We start from the raw sequence: 24,727 nt of genomic DNA, 5'->3' as shown, positions 1-24,727 counted from the left end.
TAGTTGGGCCAAACTTCACAGGTTAAGACCACCATCCTCCATAAGACTGTCCAGACACCAGCAGCAAGTTTGGGGGTCCCCTGGCCACACTCACTTTTGACCAGCTGGCTACAAATTCGGGGGTTCCCACTACCCCCTCAGGTTCAATAATTCACTAGAATGACTCACAGAACTCAGGAAAGTGCTGTACTTGCTATTACAGTTTAATGATAGCAAAAGGGTGCAAATCTGAACCAGCCACAGGGAGAGACACCTAGGGTGAGGTCGTGGTGGGGGGAGGTACCAAACTTGAAGCTTCTGGCGTCCTCAGGGACACGTTACCCTGTTGGCAGAGCACTGCCAACTAAGGAAGCTCACCGAGCTTGGGTGTCTAGAGTTTTTATTGGGGTTTCATTATGGAGGCACAGTTGATTAAGTCATTGACCATTGATTGAACTCAATCTCTAGCTCCCCTTCCTTCCCCAGAGTTTGAGCTGATATCACGTGGTTTATCCTAAACTATCAGATAGAATTGGAGGGGCCCACCATGAATAACTGACCCTTCTATCGCTCAGGAAATTCCAAGGATTTAGAGGTGACCTCCCAGGGACCAGACAAAGGCCAGCCACATGCTGGATTACACACAGGATTGAAAGAGTCAGTGCTGCATGGCATCTCCCAGCCAGCTCCCGGCTGGTAGTTCTCTGAATGTAGAATGTGGGGTGCATTTTAATTCTTGGCAGTAGGCTCTGGGAATTCTTGGAAGGCAGGAAAGATCCTGCCAGGCACCTCCCTCCACCTTGTCACACATGCATCACCTCATTTAGTCCTCACCACCACCCCCAGGCAGGTATTATTGTGATCACTGTTCCACAGATGAAGAAAGGTAGGTACAGGTCGATGGACTCCCCCAGGTGAACCAGCAGAACAGGACTGAGTCCAGGTCTGTCTGACTCCAGAGCTGCCCCCTCATGGGCGACGGAGCCCTGCCTCCTGCCCCCGCACTGGTAGTCCTACCAGCTCCTCAGGCGGCCTCCAGAACACCTCTCTTCCTCCTGCAAAGCCCTCCCTGTTCTGACCCTCTGCCACCGGGCTCACCACTCTGAACACCCCCTCTGCTGTTGCCCACTCCTGACGCCTCTGTTCCCCGCTCACCATCTTCTTGGCTCCAAGTTCTGAGAACGCGTAAACATTAGGTTCTGGGAGTTGGACGCCTGCCATAATCTCTCTCCGACCTAGAATGATCTTCATCCGCGTCTGACCTCAGCCCCGGCTCTCGCGGTCGCGGCCGGACCACCACCCCTTCTCCAATGCTAAAACCCACATGCCAGCCTGCCCTGCTTTCTCCCTCTTGTGGCCACACTGTCATTCAGGCTTGCCTCTAAACCTCTGGCCTTGAGCACCCCACCCTCTTCCTCCTCCAATCCGCTGTCCTGAGGCTGTGGGGAAGGAGAGGAGGGGCAGTGCTTCGAGTGGGGACCACACGCAGCTCCGTGATGCTGCCGGGACTCTGCGAAGCCCGTTTGTCCTCTGCGGCCGCTCCCTTCCAGCCTCTGCCGCCAGGGGCGCTGGTGGGGCCCGCGCGGCTGGAAGGGGAGCAAGGGCCGCTGCTTCCTGTCTGCTCTGCTTGGTTACCCGAGCGTCACCCGAGCATCACCCTGGCAATGGTGACATCTGGCTCCAGGCCCCAGTGTCCCTGCGCTCCCAGAACCTGCCTCTGTGCCTCTCAGAGGTACCGCACAAGCTGGGCAGTGCCTCCTCGCCGGAGATCCGAGTGCCAGCTCCGTGGGACCCCTCCTCCAGGCTTCTAGAATCCCATAATCCCAACCTGTCCTCTTGGTTCCCCATTCATGGGGGTGGTCTCCCAGTGTCGGCTTTCTGCCGCTTCTATCTTGCAATACCCATTTAACCAATTCTCTATATTAAATTCTTTGTTAAAATAATGAATGTGTTGGGGATTCCCTGGCGGTCCAGTGGTTAGGCCTCTGCGCTTTCGCTGCGGAGGGCGAGGATTCAATGCCTGGTCAGGGAACTAAGATCCCGCAAGCTGCTAGGCGCGGCCAAAAAAAAAAAAAAAAAGAAAGAAAGAAAGAAAGAACGTGGTTTGTTTTCCTTGTTGCCCCTGATCTAATAAATACGTATAAACATTTCCCATCTCCCTTCACCTAATAGCTCATACGTGCCAGACCTTGTTCGGTTTGACATGTATTAACTCACTTATTATTATTATCCCCACTTTACAGGGGAGAAAACTGAGGCACAGGGAGACATAATTGTTTGCTCGGGATCACACAGCTGTTAAGAGTGGGCTCCAAGAGCCTGGCTCCCGAGATAACACTCATCTACACACGCTGTGGCGTCTCACTGCCGACAGGGAGCTGGTGTAGCTGGGGCATTAAGTGACCACATAATGTTCCCGTTTATGGATGGACGAGAGCTATTTTTGGATATTTGTATCATGTGGGGGTTTTAGCTATTAGAGAGCCTGGATCCCCTTGAACCTGACACAGTTAGGTCACTTGAGCCAGGAACCTTAAAACTTTCTGAATTATTTTGGTCCATGATTTGTTGTAACCTGTCTCCTTAATGTTTAACCTTCTATCTTCTCAGCCCCGACTCCCCGTGGCCTATTTCCTCCTTCCATGTCTTTCCCCTATGAGCCTGCCTTGCCAGTGTGCTGCTGTAAATCTGGAGATATGGGCGAGGAGATGTCTCCTGTTTGGCAGACTCTAGAAGGTACTAGGAGGCACTGTGGTCTCACCTTGAATCAAAGTCTTCAACGAGGTATGGGTATTGGTGATACCCTGAAATGCCTCCAAAGGCCTCCACCAAGAGTTCCTGAAAACCCCATGACAGAAGAGGTTCTGTCCTACTGAGACTCTATGCTGGATTCCATTTCAGACTTTCCTGCGGCCGGCAGGGCAGCTGCTCTCTACCACTGCCCTTGCTGAAGCTGGGAAGGGTCACTCCCAGCGCGCTCGGCTCTGTCTGCCCAGTATTTTGCCCTCGCCCCCAGCATGGTTTCTGGTGTCCTATGGAGAGAATCAGCTTAGAGATCCAAGTCGGTATTATTTTTAGAACTAAAGATCATTCAGTCTCAGCTTGCTTGGGCCTGCTTAGGCAACGAGAACAGGGAAAAGTCTCACATTTTTCCAAAGTTCATGTCGGAGTAGTGCAACATGGAAGCAACACCTCTGAATCATTGCCTAAAGTGTTCTCCTTTGTTGCAAAGACTGACCTCGTCTTCCAAATAATTCATTCCCTGGGGACAAGTCTGAGCCATTCTGAACACACCCCTCTTTGTCTTCTCTACCCATTCTTGGACAATTCTTCGTGCCAAATCTGAACCTGTGCTTTCTCTTCTAGTTTTTAGAAGAGAGGAGATTATATTTCCATAATTCATGCTGAACCTGCAGCCCAGTTAGCAACAGGATTTTTTTTTTTTTATGACTTGAAAACTGAAATTGGGTTGAATATGGAAATGTCAACTTGCACTGAGCAGAGCTGTCTTTGTTTTTGCAGGAAATGTCCAGCAGGTTTGGAGCCTCAAGGATCAGCCTGTTTTATAGAGAAACATTAAAACAACAACAACAACAAAAAAAAACCACTGGAACTGAGCAAGAGAGGTCTCACTTCAAGCTGCAAAAAACACATTCTTTGCAAAATGAGCAGAAGTGTCTTTCTACTCAGTCCAGACCCTGTACTGGTCAGAGTTCTCCAGAAAAGAAACAGAACCAACATGATATCTCTCTATTTAGAGAGCAAATGTTGAAGAGCTAAAAGGAAAAATAAAAAAACTCCACAATCAGAGAACAAGCAGATGAAAAATAATTAAGGTAATAGAGAATTTGACCACAACTCACAAACGATCTAACCAACAGATGTAAAACACACCCCCCAAACTGTAGAACACATATTCTTTTCAGGTGCATATAGGGTATTTACCTACATAGATCACATGCCGGGCCACCAAGCGTGTCTCAACACGTAGCAGAGGATTGAATTCACTTAGGGTGTGTTCTCTCACAAAGTGGAATTAAATTAGAAATCAATAATAGATCTCAATAGCTGTTCTCTGGGGCTTCCCTGGTGGCACAGTGGTTAAGAATCTGCCTGCCAATGCAGGGGGCACGGGTTCGAGCCCTGGTCCGTGAAGATCCCACATGCCGTGGAGCCAGTAAGCCCGTGCGCTGCAACAACTGAGCCTGCGCTCTAGAGCCCGTGAGCCACAGCTACTGAGCCCACGAGCCGCAACTACTGAGGCCCGTGTGCCTACAGCCTGTGCTCCGCAACAAGAGAAGCCACTGCAATGAGAAGCCCACGCACCACAACGAAGAGTAGCCCCGGCTCGCTGCAACTAGAGAAAGCCCGCACGCAGCAACAAAGACCCAACGCAGGCAAAAATAAATAAATAAATAAAAATAATAAATTATATTAAAAAAATAGCTGTTCTCTGTATCACTCGTTGGGTCCACAGATACGAGTAGAGCCCCTACCACGTGCCAGGCACCAGGAGGTCACTAGGGGTTCCTTCTCCCAGATACATTTTGTGAGCCATCCCAGCACCACACAGATTGTTATACATAGGTCATAAAGCGGGAAAACTTCCAACAGTGTAATCTGAATGTTCATTTTTTATGAAGCTTCATGTTAAAACAGAGCATGGTTCTGTAGTTCTTTTTTTTTTTTTTGCGGTACGCGGGCTTCTCACCGCTGTGGCCTCTCCCGTTGCGGAGCACAGGCTCTGGACGCACAGCCTCAGCGGCCATGGCTCACGGGCCCAGCCTCTCCGCGGCATGCGGGATCCTCCCGGACCGGGGCACGAACCCGTGTTCCCTGTATCGGCAGGCGGACTCTCAACCACTGCGCCACCAGGGAAGCCCCGGTTCTGTAGTTCTTGATGCCAGGCTGAGATTAAATGCCTAGCCTGAGGGCGCTTCCCATGACATTCTGTGCCTAAATCCCAGCCTCCTCCCTCCATACCTGAGCCAATCTGTAAGGGCAGCTGTTTCTCATAAGTAGCTCCCAAATGGTTATCCCAAATTCATCTTTTATGACCCTTCTTCCCTATCTTATCAGTGGAGAAATAAGGTAAGTTTGTAGGAACTTAGAAACTGAGGCTTGGGGAAGGTGAGTACTTCCAATCTTAAATTTTGTGATTTCTCATCAGAGAAACTGATTATTAATCATAGTGAGAGACCCACAGCAGGGTGAAGAAGGTGGGAGGACTTATTATTAAAAACCACAAAAGTTTTTTTTTTTTAAAAATAAATTTATTTATTTATTTTCGGCTGTGTTGGGTCTTCGTTTCTGTGCGAGGGCTTTTCTCTAGTTGCGGCGAGCGGGGGCCACTCTTCATCGCGGTGTGCGGGCCTCTCACTATCGCGGCCTCTCTTGTTGCGGAGCACAGGCTCCAGACGTGCAGGCTCAGTAGTTGTGGCTCACGGGTCTAGTTGCTCCGCGGCATGTGGGATCCTCCCAGACCAGGGCTCGAACCCTTGTCCCCTGCATTGGCAGGCAGATTCTCAACCACTGTGCCACCAGGGAAGCCCCCACAAAAGTTTTTAATAAGAGGGAAGCAAGGGTGTCAGAGTGGGTAAGGGTATGTGAATGGAAGCAAAGATCAGAGAGAGAGAGAGCGATTTGAGGATGCTAGGCTGCTGGTTTTGAAGATGGAGGATGGGGACCACTAGCCAAGGAGAGAAGTGGCCTCTAGAGAGTGGAAAAGGCAAGGAAATGGATTCTCTTCCAGAACATCCGGAGGGAAATCAGCCTGCCAACACCTTGATTTTAGGACTTTTGACCTCCAGAACTAAGATTGTGTAAGTTTGTGTTGTTTTAAGCCACTTGGTGGTAATTTGTTACCACAGCAATATGAAACAAATACAACTTCTAACACACTACGTAATTTACTCAATTATTATGTTTATTTAAAAATTGCTCTCCCCCCTGCTAGATGTACCTCTCCAGGGTAGGAATTTTTGTCTTTTTTTTTTTTTCCTCTAAAGTATCCCAAACAGCTAAAACGGGCCTGGCAAACAGTAGGTGCTCAGTAAATGTTAATAGATGGATAAATGGATACATGCAGAAAGCGAGAGAAAGGAAAGAGTCAAGGATTCTCCTGAGACTTACTGACTGGGAACCTCACGTTATGTTTACTCACAGAGGGAATAGAGGAGCAGGTGCAGTTTGGAGAGAACTGAGAAAATGAAGATGGGTTTAGTTTTGGGTATATTAAGGTTTGAGGGGTTCTGTAGGATATATATACGGAAAAAATATATCTATATGGAAAATGTGAAGGGAAGTGGTTTTCTTTAGTTTTAGAAGGTAACGTGGCTTATGGCTGGGTCCATCGGCTGAACTTGTGGGCAGGTAAATAATTTGGTCTAAGCTATTTACCCCATAGCCCATTTGCTTTTTCCCTTTCCTTCTTTCTTTTCTTTCTTTCTTTTTCTCTTTCACCTGCTCTAGGAGAGAGGGGGTGGGTGCATCAGTAATTCTGGAGAGCCAGCTGGAATGTGGGTCAGGCTGCTACAGGCCCTGGGGCAGTTCAATTTCCAAATCCTGAAGCTGCAGGCTTCGGAGGCTTCGAGACACAAGAGTCACAATCAATTGCTCCCTCAGGCCCAATGTCACAACAGGCAGAGTCCTCAGAAGATGGAGAAGCAGGAGATCAGCTTCCCTCCCCAATCCTGAGGCAACTGATAACTAGTGACTCAAATGCTTCCCTGCCCTTTACTTTCTTCTTGGACCTCATTCAACAGGTATTGATTGCGTGCCTCTGGAACCCATCTCACTGCCCTGGACACTAGGAAATACGAAGAACTAAGTGACATACGATCTTGCCCTAGGAGGACTTACATCCTAGTCGGGAAGACAGATGTTCACAAAGCTAAATAAAAATAGAAGCAACTGGGCTTCCCTGGTGGCGCAGTGGTTGAGAGTCCGCCTGCCGATGCAGGGGACACGGGTTCGTGCCCCGGTCCGGGAAAATCCCACATGCCGCGGAGCGGCTGGGCCCGTGAGCCATGGCCGCTGAGCCTGCGCATCCGGAGCCTGTGCTCTGCAATGGGAGAGGCCACAGCGGTGAAAGGCCCGAGTACCACAAAAAAAAAAAAAAAAAAAAAAAAAAAATAGAAGCAACTATACAGGGTGCCACGCACGGTACCGCCCAGCGGGCGAGGGCGGCTTACTGTGGCTGAAGTATCTAGAAAGACTCAGTGGAGCAGGTGTCACGTGAGTGGGTCTTTAAGGGACTGGAGCGCATGGAAGGGGAGGAATAAAGGCTTTTCGGATTGAGAGCAAAGACTGGCAGGAGTGCCTTGACTCGTTCAGAGAGGCTTGCCTTACGTGCAGATGCAAGTTTGGAGTTTGGGGAATAAAGATCAGGCTCAGGAGTACACCACCTTTTGGGCATTTTAGTATCCCAGGCAACCACCCGGAAATAACCCCGCCCTCCACTTTTCAAAGCAATCCCAGCCTAGCGCGGCGCATGCGCCTCGCAGGGCTCTAGCGCTGTGTTATCATGGAGGCGCGGAGCTAGATCGTCAGCCACCTCGGAGGCTGACATTTTGGATCCTGGCGGAAAAGTTGGAAAGGCTGGCACCACTACCAAGTCAGGCTGCACCACCCAAGAAGATGAGAGCAAAAGAACTCCCGTGGAGCGACAAGATCAGGCGGCGGAGTGAATCCGTGATGCTTCCCTCGGAAAACAAGCTTGTAGAGAGTTGCCCACCGCCCTGCCCTCATCTGAGATGGTGACTGTGCGGGTGCTCTAGCCGCGCCTTTTCGATTCCCGGAGGGGGTGGTGCCGTCGTCACTGGCTTTGAGGTGGCTGCGGCGCAGGTCGCAGCGAGCTCTGGTTGCTCCAGAGCCCTTAGTAGCCTTTTGTACGAGGAGGGTGGGGGTCTCTGACCTCTTCCCTCCTGTGCCGGGTTTCTCGGTTCCTCCCCTACGCGGGCCTACCGCTCCCCCGTGCAGCCCCGCCGCGGGCCGGCTGTAACTGCGCCCCCGGGCCGGACGATGCCCAAGAAGCTGCTGCTGCTGCCCCCGCTCTCCGTGTCCTCCGCTTTCCGCGCCCCGCGAGCCTGCCCCGCCGCCCGCCCGGCCATGAACGCCGCCCGCACCGGCTACCGAGTCTTCTCGGCCAACTCCACGGCTGCCTGCACCGAGCTGGCCAAGCGCATCACCGAGTAAGGGGCGGGAGCCGGGGATGTCCCGAGGGGCCCCTCCCGGGAGACGGTCCTTGTTGCTCTTCGCCTCCACGTACCCCGACCCGGGCGAGGGGTAATTTGACCCCATCGTCCTGCCCCTGGGGGAGGGAGTCGCAGAATCCTGCCGTTTCAGGTCTGGACAAAGCCTTGGAGGTGACAGAGGATCACCCCCCCCCCCACCCCCACCCCCAGTTCTGCAGCTGAAAAGCGTTCGTCTGACTCTTGCTGGCTTCTCCCCACCTCCGGGTCCTTGGACCGCTCGCCCTGCTTTCGGCTCCCCACTCCCACCTCCCAGGCGGTGGTGAGGATTCTGTAATCGCTGGATTAGCGCGCCTTGGAGAGAGGGATTCTGGGTTTGGCTCCCTTTCCCACGGTTGGGTTTGACCTCTGAAGCTGGTCATTGCCATTCCCAAGTCTCCCCGAGGAGACGGAGGCCCGCACGTAGTTAGAACACTGGGGATGGACGGGGCGGATGCAGTAGGTGGGGGCGGCCGGAGGGCCTTGCAGGTGGAAGACCCGCGAGGCTCAAGGTGCACCGACAGAAGTAGAGGTGTAGGGGAGGGCAGGGAGAACAGGGCGACCCTAGGGGAGCAGGTTTGTCGGAGTTGGTGATAGAAACCGTGGTCTAACCGTATTCTGTAAGTCAGTTAGGTTAGATCAGTCTAAGTCTTTGCCTTTCCTTGTCTTTTTCACCTAAGGAAGCCTCTGGCCTCAAGTGGCCTTTGGGGTCTGAAGGCCTTGTCAGCCTTGCCCTGGGCAAGAGACTTGATTTTCCTGAACTTCATTGGTAAAATGGGGATAATTCCGTCTGTTGGACCCAGAACATTGTGAGCACGAACAAAATAATGTAGATCAAGCATCTAGCAGAGCAGAGGCTCATAGTAGCCCTCTGAATAATACATGTTTACTAAATGGCCTCTTTTCTAGTTGGCTCTTGTGAAGAATCCCAGAACCCTAGTGTAAAGGAAGAGCCTTTTGAGCCCTTTACAAATAAACTTGTTATAAAATAAATAAGCTTGTCTTTTAACTTTTAAAGTCATTTTCACATTTTAAGCGACTTACATTAGAGTTCTGTGGGTTTTTCAGAGTTGATAATTAATGGCATGAAGATATTTTAAAATTCTAGATGAAAATGTAGAAGAAAGGGGAAACTTTAGTCATATTTTCTCAGTAATGCCTATGTTATTTTCAGTTAGAGTTTTGAATGAGATTAGAAGAGTGTAAAAAAAAAAACCAAACAGTCCTTTTGCAATCTACTACCTAGTTTCTATTTCTGACCTCTGATTATTTGTCTTTCTTTTTGAGGCCAACTAAAATACTAATTTTAAATATAAAGCTTGTGTTTGTTTATCTTGGGTCATATTTACCACAGTGACCTTGGTAAGAGAAAGCAGAGGGAGGAGGGCAGATTTAAATAGTCAATGGTTTTGCTTTTTTTTTTTTTCTCCTTTTTTTTTTTGCGGTACGCGGGCCTCTCACTGTTGTGGCCTCTCCCGCCGCGGAGCACAGGCGCAGGCTCAGGGGCCCAGCCGCTCTGCGGCATGTGGGATCCTCCCGGACCGGGGCTCGAACCCGTGTCCCCTGCATTGGCAGGCGGACTCCCAACCACTGTGCCACCAGGGAAGCCCCGGTTTTGCTTTTTTGTTTTTATATTTGGTTCTTGAAAAGTTTGTTCCAGAAAAGTTTTAAGTTTTAACCACTTTTTTTTTTTTTTTTTTGCGGTACGTGGGCCTCTCTCACTGTTGTGGCCTCTCCCATTGCGGAGCACAGGCTACGGACGCGCAGGCTCAGCGGCCATGGCTCACGGGCCTAGCCGCTCCGCGGCATGTGGGATCTTCCCGGACCGGGGCACGAACCCGTGTCCCCTGCATCGGCAAGCGGACTCTCAACCACTGCGCCACCAGGGAAGCCCCAAGTTTTAACCACTTTTAAGTGTGTAGTTCACTGACATTAAGTACATTCACAGTGTTGTGTGATTATCACCACTATTCATTTCCAGATCTTTTAATCGTTTCAGACAGAAACTCCGTACCCTTTAAGCACTAACTCTCCATTCCCCCTCTACTCCCAGACCCTGGTGACCTCTGTTCTGCTTTGTGTGACTGTGAATGTGCCTGTTCTAGGTACTTCCTATAAATGGAATCATGCAGTATTTTTGTGTCTGTATTTTTGTTGTATTTTTGTGTCTGACTCATTTTACCTAGAATCATTTTTTCAGGGTTCATCCGTATTGCAGCGTGTACCAGAATTTCATTCCTTTTTAAGGCTGAATAATATTCTGTTGTACACTTGGTTGGAGTGTTTTTAAACAGATTCCACCCTTATATCATTTCACTCATAAAAATGGTAATGCTAACTGATAAGAACTGAAAACAAACAAAAACCTACCATTAATTCCTTAATATCTGCTATCTAGTCCTTGTTCATATTTCCTAGGTTGTCCCCAAAATGGGCTTTGACACTTGGTTTGTTCTAATCAGGATCCAGACACGATTCACACTGCATTTGGTTAATGGCACTGAAGTCTGCAACGCTTTTGACAATTGAGGCATTTACCTTGGGCTTGTGTGTTTTGGAATTATTGCTAGTAACCACATATTTGTTGGGTATTGATGTTCCAAGACAATTATTATTCAAAAAAACAATGGAACTAGACACTAAACTTTGATTGTGGGCTCTTCCCAGTAAAGCAGTGTGTTACAGATTGGTGAGCACTGGAAGCTGCTTGTGGAATGACAGCAGGTTTTAGTTCTTAATGAATTAAACTTTCTAAATTTTTTTTTTTTTTTGTAAAAGAATGCTGGTGTAGTTATTGTAGTCTTTTTGTTAAACACATGCCTGTGAACTGGAGTTTTTTAAAAAGAGCGTTCTTAATTGCCTCCCCCTCCCCCTCCTTTAGGCGTCTTGGTGCTGAATTGGGGAAGTCTGTGGTTTATCAAGAGACCAATGGAGGTAAGTTAAACTTATTTGTTAAACATCCTTTGTTCTCTAAACTCTGTTTAATCGGCTGGCATGTTTTTAAAAGGCGAATGTTAATCATGTGCAACACAGAAATGCGTTTTTTCTTTTTCTTTTTTTTTTTTCCGGTACGCGGGCCTCTCACTGCTGTGGCCTCTCCCGCTGTGGGGCGCAGGCTCCGGACGCGCAGGCTCAGCGGCCATGGCTCACGGGCCCAGCCGCTCCGCGGCATGTGGGATCTTCCCAGACCGGGACACGAACCCGCATCCCCTGCATCGGCAGGCGGACCCTCAACCACTGAGCCACCAGGGAAGCCCCACGTTTCTGTTTTAACAGTTGGGACAGAGGGCATTCTGTTCGTCCCTCTAAATCTTGAACTTCTTTGCTCTTCCTTAAAAGTCTCCTTTCCTCCTGTTCCAAGATAATGCAAATATCCTGTCGTTTTAGAACGAGAAAAAGGAGCGATGTAGAGAGTAAGTTTTTTCTTCCATATTGTGCTGTATTTGATAAGTACTTTTTACATTTATCTGTTTCATTAGGCCATCAAATGGCATTAAGTGCAATCAGTACTAGATAGTAATGACTTATTTAAAAGACTTCCTTGAGTTAGTTTTATCTCTCATTTTTTTCTCTCAAGTCTTGTTGACCCTCACCCTGGGTTGGTCATCCGTTTTTGCCGCCGCCTGGGTTTCTGGGGAGAGCTGGAACATTAAATGATATTGCTTGAAGGCACTTGTTTCTAGCCAGTGTCCCAGGAATGCAGCAGCATCATAACCCTGCCCCCACCCCGTGGGTTCCAGAGTATAAAGTCATCACTCATTGTGGAGACAAGTTCGTATAAAAACAATTTGGAATTATTTTTGCAAAGTTGAAGGCCTTGGATTCATGTTTTTGTACTTGCTTTTCTCTTTCCAGGGTATAACTGTCCATGGTGTCACTAGCTTAACAGGAGAGATAGTTAACACAAAATTGATGTTTGGGGAGCTAATATATAATACATCAAACTATTGGAAGAGGGAAAGATAGTTTAATGGGTAGTAATGGAAAGCACATGTTCCCGGGGTGTGTATAAGTTACACGTGTGTTATAATTAACCCCCAGAAGCCCTTCATCCAGCTTCCACACTCACAACTTTTAACTTGGTGACTTGAGAAATTTTCCTGCCAGGACGAGTCAGGAGATGCCGGTATTTAAACACCTGAAGATGAGTGCAGATAGGTGAGATGGCCTATTTAACAGTAATGAATTTCCTTCATTGTGATGGCATTTGGGTTTCTCATAAATGAAGCACTGGAGGAAAAGAGGGTGGTTTAGGGAAGACCTTTCTCTCCATCCTCCCATCCCTGTTCCAGGCCTCCTAGCTGTCTCTCGTGCTGTCAAAGTACCTTCTTAACGGGTCTTCTTACCTCCATTTTCAGCCTCTCTAGTCTGTTCTACTCATTTCCATCAGGATATTTCCAAAATGCACACATTTTTACTTACTACCATTTAAAATTGTATAGGCCATGGTCTAGTCTCCTTAGCAATCACGTGGGGGCCCTTTGGGTTCCGAGTTCTGCCCATCTCACCTGCTTCGTCCTTCATCACGTCCGTCAGCACGTCTTGTGCGCTCTGATTCAAGAATCCATCTGAAGCCTGCCTGCCTCTCACTACCTCCACTGCAGCTGCTCTGGTCCAGCCTGCCGTCTGTCGCTTGCCTGGACTGCTTCAGAAGCAACTGGAGTGGCTCCCCCCAAGCAGCCCTTCTTGCTTTGCCATCGTTGTCCTCACACAGTAGCCAGTGATCACACGAGTCCTCCAGTGGCTCTGCTGTCACCCCTTGGAATAAAATCCAGACTCCTGTGTGGTGTGGTCCTGGTCAGCTCCCTGACCTCCTCTCTGTCTCTTTCTGCTCTCTCGCTGTGTTTCCGAGCGCACAGTGGCAGCCCCACACCTTTGCATGTTCCGTGCTCCTTTTCTCCCTATGTTCCGGTCTGCAGCGAGGCCATCGTTCCCAGGCCTCTTTCTCTTTTATCATGGCTGGTCTTTCTCCTGCACATTGGCCTGGAGGGTTTGCCAGCCTTTGGCATTGCACTCTCTCTCCTGAGTCAGTCTTTGTCCCCTTGGTCCAGGTCCCCCACTTTGGGACTCCAGCTCAGGGCCTGGAACAGAGGAGGCATCGGCCTTTGTTGAAAGAATAATCAGGATATTAACTTTTGGCCTCTTTATTTGCTGCATACTTTTCCCTAAGCATCTTGTGTTCATTTAGTGACGGATGTTCTTTTCTGGACCCTGAGATTTTACGTACACTTGTTTGTGGCCTTTGCCTTCTAGCCTATTTTTGGCCTGTTCTCCCCTTAGCTTGACTGTTTTTTACGTAAGTACATGCCATTCCGAGATCTCTTAAGAATTTATTTTGGTACGCTAAGCAAAGCATTGGTTTAGACTCACCTTTACTCCCTCCAGTTGCTGCCTAATTACTGCACCACGAACAGCTTTTCTTCAAACTGCAGAACATTTTTATTTTTCAGAAACAAGAGTTGAAATAAAAGAATCTGTTCGTGGCCAAGATATTTTCATTATACAGACAATACCCAGGTAAGAGTCAGCACTACTTTCTTTATCTCTCTTCCTCTAAAAATCTTAGTGATGTAACTTATTGTCTTTTCATGTGAACAGCAGTTCCATTTTCTTTAAATTGTAAATGCGTTTGCACATTAAATGCTTTCCAAAATACTATATATATGTGTACACATATATATGTGTGGGTCTGTGTGTGTGGGTCTGTGTGTGTGTGTGTGTGTCTCTCTCTCTCTCTGTATACATACATGTATATATATAGTCTTTTGGAATTCCTGCCATGCTTGTCACACTATACTTAACTGTTATTGTTTATTTATTTATTTATTGGCTGTGTTGGGTCTTCGTTGCTGCATGCGGGTTTTCTGTAGTTGTGGCGAGCAGGGACTACTTTGTTGCGGTGCGTGGGCTTCTCGTTGTGGTGGTTTCTCTTGTGGAGCACGGGCTCTAGGTGCGTGGGCTTCAGTAGTTGTGGCACGTGGGCTCAGTAGTTGTGGCTCATGGGCTCTAGAGCGCAGGTTCAGTAGTTGTGGCGCACGGGCTTAGTTGCTCCACGGCATGTGGGATCTTCCTGGACCAGGGCTCGAATCCGTGTCCCCTGCATTGGCAGGCAGATTCTTAACCACTGCGCCACCAGGGAAACCCCTGTTATTGTTTACTTGATCATCTTCTCCAAGCTTTAAACTCCTCAAGGACAAAAATATTCTGCCTCCATTTGCAGGAACCTAGGCCAGTGTCTGTCTGCTCAGCGCTCCTGGAAAGCCTTTGTTGTTGTTAAATGGTGGGTTTTATTTTGCACAGTGACCCGTCTATCACAGATACCATCTACCACTCCTTCCCTCAGTGTGGGAGGACTGGCCCTGGGGGAATCCTGGCATACCTGAGCATGAACTTCCCTGTGGGGTTATCTCCTCTCAGCTCCTCACTGGGAATGGGGTCGATAGATCACGAGTGTCTTTGAAAAATCCAGATCTTCGTGTCTTGCTCAGTTTAGGTTTAGATTCCTGAGACCGTGTTAGTAATAAACACAGCAGTGGCTGCCAGCAGGGTGCGGACGCTTTACACGTATCATTTTTTTTTTTTTTTTTTTTTTTTTACACGTATCATTTTTAATCCTTATGTGTCAGTCCTACATGGCAGCTCTTGTTGGCCTCTGTGTTACTGTGATTTATGATAAGACATATGTATCTGGTCTTCCTTTCCTGGCACAGAGCTCCTAAAACCCTTGGAATATCCTAAGTGATAAGAGCAGTAAAGGTATCTTTCGTTATTCAGAACAAGCTCCTTTCAGTTACACCTGAGTTATGTGAGAGAGGTGATTTTTGGAAAGCCCCTGGGTAAACACAGGATAGGGGCTGGTTGCCAGGGTAACCAACCTTGTGATTAGAGGGTTGGTACTTTCAGCCCAGCCCCCCTGACCTCCGTGGAGGGGAGAGGGGCTGGAAGTTGAATCAGTCACCAGTGGCCAATGATTTGATCAGTTGTGCCTGTATAATGAAGCCTCCATAAAAAACTGAAAGTTTTTTTGAATTCAAACTGAGTTCGGAGAGCTTCTGGGTTGGTCAAGACGTGGAGGTGCTAGGGGGTTGTACACCCAGAAAGGGCGTGGAAGCTCTGCACCCCTTGCCCTATACCTCGCCCTGTGCACCTCCCCCATCTGGCTGTTCCTGAGTTACATCCTTGATAGTAACCTGGTAATCTAGTGAGAAAACTTTTTCTGAGTTTTATTTATTTATTTATTGGCTATGCCACGAGGTATGCGGGATCTTAGTTCCCCAACTGGGGATAGAATCTGTGCCCTCTGCAGTGGAAGCATGGAGTCTTAACCACTGGACCGTCAGGGAAGTCCCTGAGGGTTTTTTTTGCCTTTTTCTTTTTTTTACTTTGCTCTAGCAAATTAATCGGAGCTGAGGAGGGGGTCGTGGGAACCTCTGATTTATAGCGGGTTGGTCAGAAGCACGGGTGACAGCCTGGGCTTGCCCATGTCTGAAGTGAGGAAGGGGGCAGTCTTACTGGGCCCTTAACCTGTGGGATCTGATGCTTCGTCCAGGCAGAGAGTGTCAGAATTGAGTTGAATTGTAGGATACCCAGCTGGTGTCCCGAGATTCCGAGAATTATGTACGTGTGGGAAAATCCCCACACATTTGGTGACCAAAAGTATTCAGTGTTGTACAGAGAAGGGAAAAACTGTTTCTCCTTACAGCCCCCTATGAAGGGATTGAGGAAACTGGGTCTGAAGGAAACTGAGGACCATGGGGTCATGGAGTGAGTCACCTAAACCCAGGTATAACAGAGTTCCCTGTACCCTGGTAGATACTAAGTATTTTAATACTTTTTTCTGATCACGAAGAATCACGTTCATCTCTGCAAACACAGGCAGTATAGAAATGTGTATCAGAAAATAAAAATTCCCCAGCCCTCTGAGAGAACTAGATACCTGTTTGTTCCTCTTTATTTGATAATGTGCATACGAGTTTAGGTTCCATAATTCAGGTGATCCTCAAAACCAAAATAAAAGTAATTTTAATTTATCTGCATGGTTCAAGTTTCAAAAGGGTGTATGACGAGCCCTGCCTCTGCCATCAGCTACCCTGCTTCCCTCCCTGGATACGGCAAGTGTTATCAGGTTCTTAAGCATTCTTTTCAGAGACTCTGTGTGCCCGAGCAGTTGCTTATATGTTTTTCTTAATTTTTACATAGAAGGAGTCTAATAGGGAATTCCCTGGCGGCCCAGTGATTAGGACTCTGTGCCTCCACTGCAGGGTTCTGTCCCCGGTCAGGGAACTGAGATCCCACAGGCCTAGTGGTGCTGCCAAAAAAAACCAAAAAAGGAACCTAGAAAAATAGTACAGATGAACCGGTTTGCAGGGCAGAAACGGAGACACAGATGTAGAGAACAAACGTATGGACACCAAGGAGGGGGAAGTGGTGGGCGGGGGTGGGTGGGTGGGATGACTTGGGAGATTGGGATTGACACGTATACACTAATATGTATAAAATGGATACCTAATAAGAACCTACTGTATAAAAAAAAAATTCAAACAAAAATAAAAGAAAGCATGTAAGATACCTCTAAATTGATAAGTTAGCAGTGATTCTAATATCTACCTAAAGTTTACTCAGAAATTATTCCTCTTCCCAGAAGAAAAAGACAGTTATAAAATAACCATACCTGTAGCCACATCAATTATGTTAACAGTTTTTAAATATGAAATTTGTAGATTTGACTACATCATAATCACTGAAAAGATATAATTATTTTTAAATATTTCACTGAGTCAAAAATTCTTCCTACATTGAGGTCTTCTTTGCCTAGATGTACTTAATTCTGAAATGCTTCATCCACTTGAAAATATTTTCTTTTAGATCAGTCAATACACTTAACATGCAGTAAAAAAAAAAAAATCTAATACACTTTGCTGAACTTTTAAAAATAAAGCATTGTACTGTATCAATACAGGAAGAGCTACCTTATCTTTAAAAGATTCTAATTTTGAAATAATCACAAACTTCCAGAAAACTAGCCTGTGCTGTGCAGCCGCTTTAGACAGAGTTGCCAGCCTGGTGCCTCCCCACCCGAAACACTTCAGCGTGTAGTTCCTACAAACAAGGGCTTTCTCTTATACAACCACAGTGCCACCGTCAGAATCAGGATACTGAGACCTCTGTGTTGTCACCACCTAAGCCTCAGACCCCATCCCCGTGTCATCTGCTGCCCCCCAGGCCTCATCCTGGCACAAGGAGCCAGTTGAGGCTCAGGTAGCACTTAGTTGTCTGTGTCGTGTCTTCTGGACAGTCTGGAACCATCCCTCGGTCTTTCCTTGACTTTCAAAACTTTGTCACTTAGGCCAGTTTATTTTGTCGAATGACCCTCAGTTTAGGTTTGCCGTATTTCATTATGGTGGGATTCAGTGGAACTGTGTTCCCATCTTGTCTTCTGCGGTGTCATACTGTGTTCTGTGGACACACCGAAGCTTGTTCAGCCTGTCGCATATGCTGTGTCTCTAGTCTTGTGCTTGCCAACTGCGGAACATCCTGTATGTGCGTCACGTTGCCCGTGTTTGGGGTGTGTCTGTACGATGATTCCAAGAAATGCGATGGCTGGGTGTGAGGATCCATGCATTTTGTAGTATTGATAGATGTGGCTGCATCGATAGACACTTGAAATATTTGTGGTATCGATAGATAATTGCATATTGCCCTCCATGGAGGATCTACTAATTTATGTGTCCTCCAGCAATTTTGGTTTTGTACTGTTTGTCTCCTGGTGACGGGAATCTTTTCGCCCCATGCTTTTGTTTGACACTGCGCCTTAGGAATGAGGGGAAAGCCTGCGGGGCTTGTGTAGCCCTGGAACATGTGTAGTCAGAGAGCTTTGACACTCCCCCTGGCTGCTGCCTGGCCTTCTGTGCTTATCCTGGTTTTTGTTGGTGGTGAATAGTAAGGTTGCATTGTCACCACTTTTTTTTTTTTTTTAACCTCTGAATTCTTAAGTTCCTTAGGGTATAGGACAGAGCTGCAGGTGACCCTAGATCCTTGGCTTGGCCTCTTTAGACTACTGAGAGCCTTTTACTAGTTTATCGAGGGAGAGAGAACAGAACCTCGACCTTTGTAGCCATAGACGGGCCACCTTTGTCACTCATCCTCCAGGAAATACGGGGGTCTGAGTCCAGAGGCAGTGGTGGTCAGTGAAGTCTCTTTACTCTACCCTAACTGAATTTATGGCAGCAAAAGAATGTGTGTCCCGTCAGGAATTGTTTATCTTTAAGGAATCTTAGCCTTAATTCACAGGTCTGCACCTCAGCCTGGAATTTGAGCTGACTTTGAACTCATCTCTAGGACAAGAGTTAAGTTGGTCGTGGTCAGTTGTGTGCCAGCTCATGAGCAGCTGTGCTCTTGGTAGCTTTATTCTGTTCCGTGTAATCAGGGATCATCCCTGAGTTGGGGGAGGAACTAAGAGGTTATGACCTTGTCACGTCAGGGACCCCATTGTGTCAGATAGTCCTGGATGCCGTTAGTGACCGAGGACTTGATGAGCTGCCTTCCTGCTGTGTGTAGACAGCTGACGGCCAGCTGTTGGAGAGCCAGGGCGTTGACCAGTCTTCATTTCCATGATGAGCTGGGATGGTCGAGGCTTTGATGCCTTTGTGAAAGTATAATCTTTTCCAATCAATTTCTTAATCATAGGATTGACTTAGCAAGACCGAATTATAAAATTTTTTTTATATTGGAGGGTAGTTGATTTACAATGTTGTGTTAGTTTTTGCTGTGTAGCAAAGTGAGTCAGTTTTACATACACATATATCCACTTTTTTTTAGATTCTATTCCCATATCGAGTATTGAGTAGGTCCCTGTGCTATTCAGTAGGTTCTTAATTATCTATTCTATACGTAGTGGTGTGTATATGTCAAGGACCAAGTGTTTTCATAGTACATCTCCGAGGCTATCGAGTATTCTAACTCCTTTACTTTCATTATGAATTCAGGAAGTAGGGGAGAGATACAATAATAATAGTAATAGCAGACTTTGCCGTGGCTGGTGTGTGAAGTTGGTGACGTGTGTGAGGCTGAAGGGCTTCAGGTGGATCAGCCCCTCCACCAGTCACCACCCTCGGAGGCAGGTGTCATCATCACCCCCTTTTATGTCCTCTAACCACAGATTTCCACACCGGGGTATCCTTGTGCACTTGTTAATGCACGTGGGGTAGAGGGACAGCTATATCCATCATTTCCTTTCTGTTACAATACACCTCCCTCCCTACTTTTAGTTCAGACCTCTTTAACATGTCATAAACAGTATCAGTCCACAGTCTATTGGCACGGCAAAATAACGCTTGCTATTTTTTTTTTTTTTTAACGCTCACTATTAACAGCCCTGTCCTGGGATCTTGAGACAGCTTGTGGTTAGACTTCTTTGTGACAAGAAGTTGTGCTCTATCTAATTCTTGGTTTCCATATCTCATGGTAACCAAGAATGCAGTAGAAATATTTAGTACATGCAGTTTAGAGTCATCCTGGGGCAGTAATACATACGGAACTTTACACTGTGCAGGTGTTTTCCACGGAAAAGACAAATTAACGTGGAAAAATGAGTTGGTTGATGGCTAATTGGGAAACGTTTGTAGTTTTTTTTTTCCCACTTGTGCTTAGGATACTCAAAAATTTGAACAAAGGAAGCGGTAGGGAGCAGTCCATGGAGCTGCAGCAGAGAAAGTGAATCTTCTGGAATAACCTTGACAGCAATTTTACACACTTACCATATGGAAAGGTTTCCTTTTGAAGGAGCAGCACAGATATACATCGTGCTTTGGGAAACCAGAACCCTGTCCTGAAGATGGTGCAATTCCCTTGTGTGTACTTGTTTTGAGATTATTGAGAAGCCATAATTGTCTTCCTTGTGAAACCTCAGATTGGGACTTGAACCCACGTGCCGGGACTCGAACCCGGCCCAAACCCATGGTCTTCCAACTGAGATCACACACCTGGTTTCAGGACTTAATGAAGTTCAGGTTCTTTTTATAAAAAAATATTGATTGATTGATTGATTGATTGATTGCTGTGTTGGGTCTTTTGTTTCTGTGCGAGGGCTTTCTCTAGTTGCGGCAAGTGGGGGCCACTCTTCATCGTGGTGCACGGGCCTCTCACTATTGCGGCCTCTCTTGTTGCGGAGCACAGGCTCCAGACGCGCAGGCTCAGTAATTGTGGCTCACGGACCCAGTTGCTCTGCAGCATGTGGGATCTTTCCAGACTAGGGCTTGAACCCGTGTCCCCTGCACTGGCAGGCAGGCTCTCAACGACTGCGCCACCAGGGAAGCCCCCGAAGTTCAGGTTCTTGATGTCTCATCACAGAAAGAATTCAGTGAGAGACAAAGTGATAGGTAAGAAGTGGATTTATTTAGAGAGAATCACACTCCATAGACAGTGTGGACCGTCTCAGAAGGTGAGAAAGGCACCAGGGTGTGGGGTTGTCGGTTTTTATAGGGGTGGCGCATTTCATAGGCTAATGAGTGGGAGGAGTATCCCAGCTGTTTCAGGAAGGGGCAGGGATTTCCAGGAAGTGGGCCACCGCCCACTTTTTGATCTTTGTGGTGGGTCTTGGAACTGTCCTGGCGCCTGTGGGTGTGTCATTTAGCGTGCTGACGTGTCACAGTGAGCATATACTGAGGCTCAAGGTCTAGTGGAAGCCGACTTGTCCTCCATCTTGGACCCATTTGGTTCTAATCAGTTTCTGTCATATCCTCAGGCTATGTCATGCTTTTAACAGTTGTGCCCTGCCCCCTTCCCTCCTGTTTCACCTGTGGTTCAGTTTGGTGGTATCAAAGCAAAAACATCCTCACCTTGTGGTTCCTGTATCTCTTAGGATGATGGGGATTGGAGAGGAAAAATTTGGAGAAAGGACAAAGAGAAGTCTGTGTGTGTATCCCATAAAAAGGGTTATTGGGTTTGTCACAATAAACTATTTTATTGCCGACTACAGAATATTTTAGTGACAACTAAATTTAGTTAATTTAGCGGGGAATTTAGTTTTCTAGTACTCTCTGCTATAAATGGTAAAATAGATTGTCAGTTGAAGCGAAACACACAACCTAAAAGTTGCAGGTTAAGTTTTATTTGGGGACCTTACTGAGGACTGTAGCCCGGAGCCAGCCACTCAGATGGCTCTGAGAAACTGCTCCAAAGAGGTAATAAGGGAGGAGCCAGGATGTATATGAGGTTTTTGCTGGAAAAAAACCATGTAGTGGAACATGACAAGATTACTGCTGATCACAGAGAACAGACATCTCAAGTTAGTGATTTTAGTGCTTTTCTGTACTTGGGAAGATGCAAGGGTCTGGGGTCACTGAAATTATTCCTTAGATATGCATCTTTCTATCTAGGGCAGGTATCCAAAGCACACAGTGCTCCTTATTTTCCTCCATCCTGAATTCCCCTCGGCGCTTGCCTTCAGTGGGCGACTGCAGTGGCAAGTGGCTTGATCCTGGTGGAACTGGGATGGCAGGCAGCATCCTTTGTTTACTGGAATGGCAGGGAACATCCCTGTGCACAAGGGGAAGGAATGTATCTTACAGATTTTTCTATTGAGGAGGAGAGGATGTTACCTAAAGTAATAAGGCTGATTTTAGACAAACAGAACGAAGCTTAGACATTGAAATGAGTTCGGTTGCCTTTAGAGCTGATGTCCTGAGATATAATATAGACCTTTTTCTGGTGCTGCCGTTGTTCAGAATTTCTTTGGAATTCACCTTCTGGATGTATCTCAGGAAGGGCTGGATGCAAGCGATGTGTAGGGCAAGGTATGCAGGAAGGGACACGGAGCATTCACGCCACTCTCCCCAATCTCTACGCCGGTCTCCAACCTGGAAGCTCTCTGAACCCCCCTCCGTTTGGCTTTTTACCGAGGCTTCATTACATAGGTATGATTGATGATATCGTTGGCCTTAGGCGATTGTCTCAACCTCCAGAGGTCATGGGGATGGGACTGAAAGTTCATCCCCTCTAATCCCGTGGTTTGTCTCCCTGGCAACCAGTCCCCTCCTTTAGGTGCAGTCCAAGAGTCACCTCCTTAACATAACTAAAGACACCTTTATTCCTCTCGAGGCTTAGGAAATTCCAAAGGTTTTAGAAGGGGAGCTTGGTGCCCGAAATGGGAACCAAATATATATTTCTTATTAGATATCACAGGGTGGTACTCAAGGAGTTTCGAAATGTACTGAGCATTGGAACTAAGGATAATAGATATGAAGCTCACAAAGTGTTTTTTGAAGGACAATTTTCATGTTTTATGTTACAAGTTCTGGTATGACGATGTAACATAAGAAGAGGCATTAAAAGAACATTACAGCTTATTTGCTGCAGGGGATTCATTGTTGGAGGTGGGGACGGGGTAAATGACCTGTTCTCAGTACTTGCATCTGTGGTGTTGGTCTGTCTTTGCAATTTTAATTGATACGTATAGACCATGTCTGTTTCTTTAACTCTCGTTTTTGTCTATCGAAAATGAGAGAGCAGTCAGGGCTGAGTTTAATATAAGATGTGATAGTCTTAGGCCAGAGAAAAATAGTTGGTAAACAGTTAAGATTGTCCTACTTAGATACAAAGACTACAGGCACTAGCCAGGATGTACTTGGAACAGTCTTAGGGAACAGATAAACAAAGCAGAGGCTGCCAGCCAATTTCTCTTCGCCCTGCTAGCCCCCAGAATAACTGCTTGGTATCCAATTTGTCCAGTGTCCCTCAGTGAACGGGTAAAGCCGTTGTGACAAAGACCCTTTTGTTGCCTCCCTGACCAATAAGGGGTGGGGCGGGGGAGGCTTTCCTTAGCCTAGAGAATGTTGACTCCCTTGGCATAGGGCATTAGGAAGAGGAAAAAGTAAAAAATGAAAACCTCAGGAGAGAAATTAGTAATTAGCGGAAAGAAAGTTACTCTGAAATCAAGGCTCCTCCAAAACTGTTCCTCTTGTTACATTAATGTCTTACCATCTGGCCTTCCCTTGTGTGCTATCCAAACCTCGTGTTATGTGGTTGTCTTATTTATAAATGCTATCACAAAGCCAGCTGGAAACCCATGACCCAGATAGATCCTCTTCCAGGATCTGTTTAATTAACTTCAACAGTTATTGTTGGCATTGGGATCTGGTGTAAGAAACCACCAGGTCCAGTGGAGCTTTTATAATGCCACGCATTGCATCACACAAGTGGAAGGTTAAGAAAGCTCTAATTTTATTTCTAACGTTGACAAGCAGCCTGTATATGGAAGAGGCTTTTGCTACGGTGTATATGATGCCTGTTGTTTAGATACGGACTCCTGAGTTACCTATATTCTGTCCTCTGAGTACTGTGCAGGCTTCCAGCTCAACCACCAGGGCCCACAAGGCATCAACGTAGATGATCCGTTGTGGGAAGGGAAGCTCTCCCCTCTGGAACGAAGGATAAGTGTTTGGGAAGGGGAACGTTCTTAGGTGAGTTAGCTGTGCTCCTTGGGACAGATGATTACAAGGGTGATCCCGGGGGCGTCTCTGGCCTTCCCCCAAAATGAGGTCAGCCTTGCTTATTACCCTGTTATCTCCCCACCTGACACACCTAACACAGTGCCTGGTGCCAGGTGCTCAATAAATATTTGTTGAATTGATGACCCAGGATGAAAACTGTTGATAAGTGCTGAAAATCGACCAAATATTATGAATTCCTAAGTACCTTGGAGGTGTTTGATAAGTGGTTTTTTTTAAACTTTATTTTATTTTTGGCTGTGTTGGGTTTTCGTCGCTGCGTGCGCACTTTCTCTAGATACAGCAAGCGGGGGCTACTCTTCGTTGCGGTGTGCGGACTTCTCGTTGCAGTGGCTTCTCTTGTTGCAAAACACAGGCTCTAGGCTCGCGGACTCGGTAGCTGTGGCTCGCGGGCTCTAAAGCACAGGCTCAGTAGTTGTGGCGCACGGGGGCTGTTGTGGGCTTAGTTGCTCCGCGGCATGTGGGATCTTCCCGGACCAGGGCTCGAACCCATGTCCCCTGCAATGGCAGGCGGATTCTTAACCACTGCACCACCAGGGAAGCCCTTGATAAGTGTTTTGTCCTGATTATACCAAAAGGTCGTGTGTCCTCTGACCTTTTGATGGCAGACTTGGGACATTATTAATTTGGGAGCACGAGGGAGAAGAATGTACCACTTTATTTCAGAGGAAGGAAATGGCAGCTGGAAAGCAATGTCACCTGTCAGCAGTGCAGAAGGCATGTCTAGGTTGACAATTGCATCTTGAAGTTGAGCCCAGAATCAACTCTGCCTACCCCGTGGGAGAAACAAACATAGAAACTTATGACAGAATCTTGAAATAGTTGTGAAAAATCCAAACTACAAAGGAGAGGTTGGAAGTTCCACCAGTTGAACGTGGGTGTGGAAAACACTGTCAGAGTGAAAGGATGTCCTTTGCGTCGCTCACTCCCGGGGCACAGGTGTAAACATAAACTGGAAGAGACTGGGGGAAAATGGCCTAACTGTCCTTCAAGCTAAAAAGCATTTCGTGA

General features: G+C 47.1%; 1 protein-coding gene across 1 annotated transcript in view; it reads left to right on the top strand.

Annotated features, from left to right (window-relative positions):
• Positions 1–7,796: 7,796 nt before the first annotated feature.
• PRPSAP1 (phosphoribosyl pyrophosphate synthetase associated protein 1) overlaps positions 7,797–24,727 on the top strand; it is a 31,053-nt gene continuing 14,122 nt past the window's right edge. Inside the window, exons 1-3 of the mRNA XM_065896398.1 lie at positions 7,797–8,171; positions 11,092–11,144; positions 13,661–13,727. Of these exons, the coding sequence (XP_065752470.1) occupies positions 8,002–8,171; positions 11,092–11,144; positions 13,661–13,727 (290 nt within the window). The 5' untranslated portion in view covers positions 7,797–8,001. The remainder of the gene's footprint in view (positions 8,172–11,091; positions 11,145–13,660; positions 13,728–24,727) is intronic.

The sequence above is a fragment of the Phocoena phocoena genome, chromosome 19, assembly GCF_963924675.1.
Source record: "Phocoena phocoena chromosome 19, mPhoPho1.1, whole genome shotgun sequence".
Lineage (NCBI taxonomy): Eukaryota > Metazoa > Chordata > Mammalia > Artiodactyla > Phocoenidae > Phocoena > Phocoena phocoena.
The sequence above is the reverse complement of the archived record's forward strand: the minus strand, read 5'-3'. Positions and strand labels throughout refer to the sequence as shown.